Raw genomic sequence first — 1,219 nt, forward strand, 5'->3', positions numbered from 1 at the left:
GTAATCATCAAAATTAAACGAAATAAACATTTGAAATATATGAGTTTGTATGTAATGTATGAATATAATATACAAGTTTCACTTTTTAAATGGAATTACTGAAATCAATCTACTTTTTCATGATATTCTAATTTTATGACCAGCACCTGTAATACATGGTTAAAAACCATTTCACTTGGCAAATGAACTGAAGGTGGAAGAGTTACCTGAACATGTGCAGGAACCTGAACCAGGTGTGAGAGACATGTCTGTCTCCCATAGCTGCAGGAACCAGAGCTGCGTCTTCGTCTGAAACCTTGAAGGGAGGAAAAGAAGAACCGAAGACAAGCGGCAGCAGCCTGTGAGCAAAAAAACACAACAACAACAACACAATGTGAGTGGGCACTTTGCTTTTGAGTTAGCTGGGCGATGATCCGGGTAGAAGTGATGACATGCGGGGAGGGGAGAAGTCTCTTTTTGGGAAGCAAAGCATTTGATGGTGGGAGGAGGTGACACTTTAAATCAGGAACAACCAATCAGAGTTTATGGTGTCCTTCATCAGCTAAACAGAAATACAAGAAATCACCTCCTGTTTAACACAGATGCTGTAATTTATCAGATTCAGCTGATTCACAGACTTTGTTCACTACATTCGGATCCTGGAAGTGAAACAACGATGTTTTGTTTACATCAGTTTTATAATTTAGCAGCTTTATCAGCTGAGCTGTAAATGATGTGCAGCCTGTGCAAAACTCACAAGAAGAATATATACGTAAAAAAAAAACACACAACTTTGCTACAAAACAACAACACCAGAAACTGACGAGGCTGCAAGTCAGTCAGTCAGTCAATCTGTCTGTCTGTCTGTCTGCCAGTGTGTGTGTCTGTCTGTCTGTCTGTCAGTGTGTCTGTCTGTTTGTGTATGTGTGTGTGTCTGTCTGTGTGTGTGTCTGTCTGTCTGTGTGTCTGTGTGTGTGTCTGTCTGTGTGTCTATCTGTGTGTCTATCTGTCTGTGTGTCTGTCTGTGTGTCTGTCTGTGTGTCTGTCAGTCTGTGTGTCAGTCTGTGTGTGTGTCTGTCCGTCTGTGTGTCTCTGTGTCTGTCTGTCTGTCAGTCTGTCTGTGTGTCTGTCTGTCTGTCAGTCTGTCTGTCAGTGTGTGTGTGTCTGTCTGTGTGTGTGTCTGTGTGTCAGTCTGTCTGTCTGTCAGTCTGTCTGTGTGTCTGTCTGTCTGTCTGTGTGT

The 1,219-nt window shown here is 42.3% G+C and overlaps 1 protein-coding gene across 12 annotated transcripts in view; it reads right to left on the reverse strand.

Annotated features, from left to right (window-relative positions):
* LOC108250716 (ral GTPase-activating protein subunit beta) overlaps positions 1 to 1,219 on the reverse strand; it is a 32,627-nt gene that overhangs the window by 26,993 nt on the left and 4,415 nt on the right. For all 12 annotated transcript variants that reach the window (XR_005233136.1, XR_005233137.1, XM_037975550.1 and 9 more), the window contains one exon: positions 207 to 338. Coding sequence is in view for 10 of the 12 variants with exons in the window: in XM_037975550.1 (XP_037831478.1) it covers positions 207 to 338 (132 nt within the window). In the remaining 2 variants the exon portion in view is untranslated. The remainder of the gene's footprint in view (positions 1 to 206; positions 339 to 1,219) is intronic.

The sequence above is a fragment of the Kryptolebias marmoratus genome, linkage group LG4, assembly GCF_001649575.2.
Source record: "Kryptolebias marmoratus isolate JLee-2015 linkage group LG4, ASM164957v2, whole genome shotgun sequence".
NCBI lineage: Eukaryota > Metazoa > Chordata > Actinopteri > Cyprinodontiformes > Rivulidae > Kryptolebias > Kryptolebias marmoratus.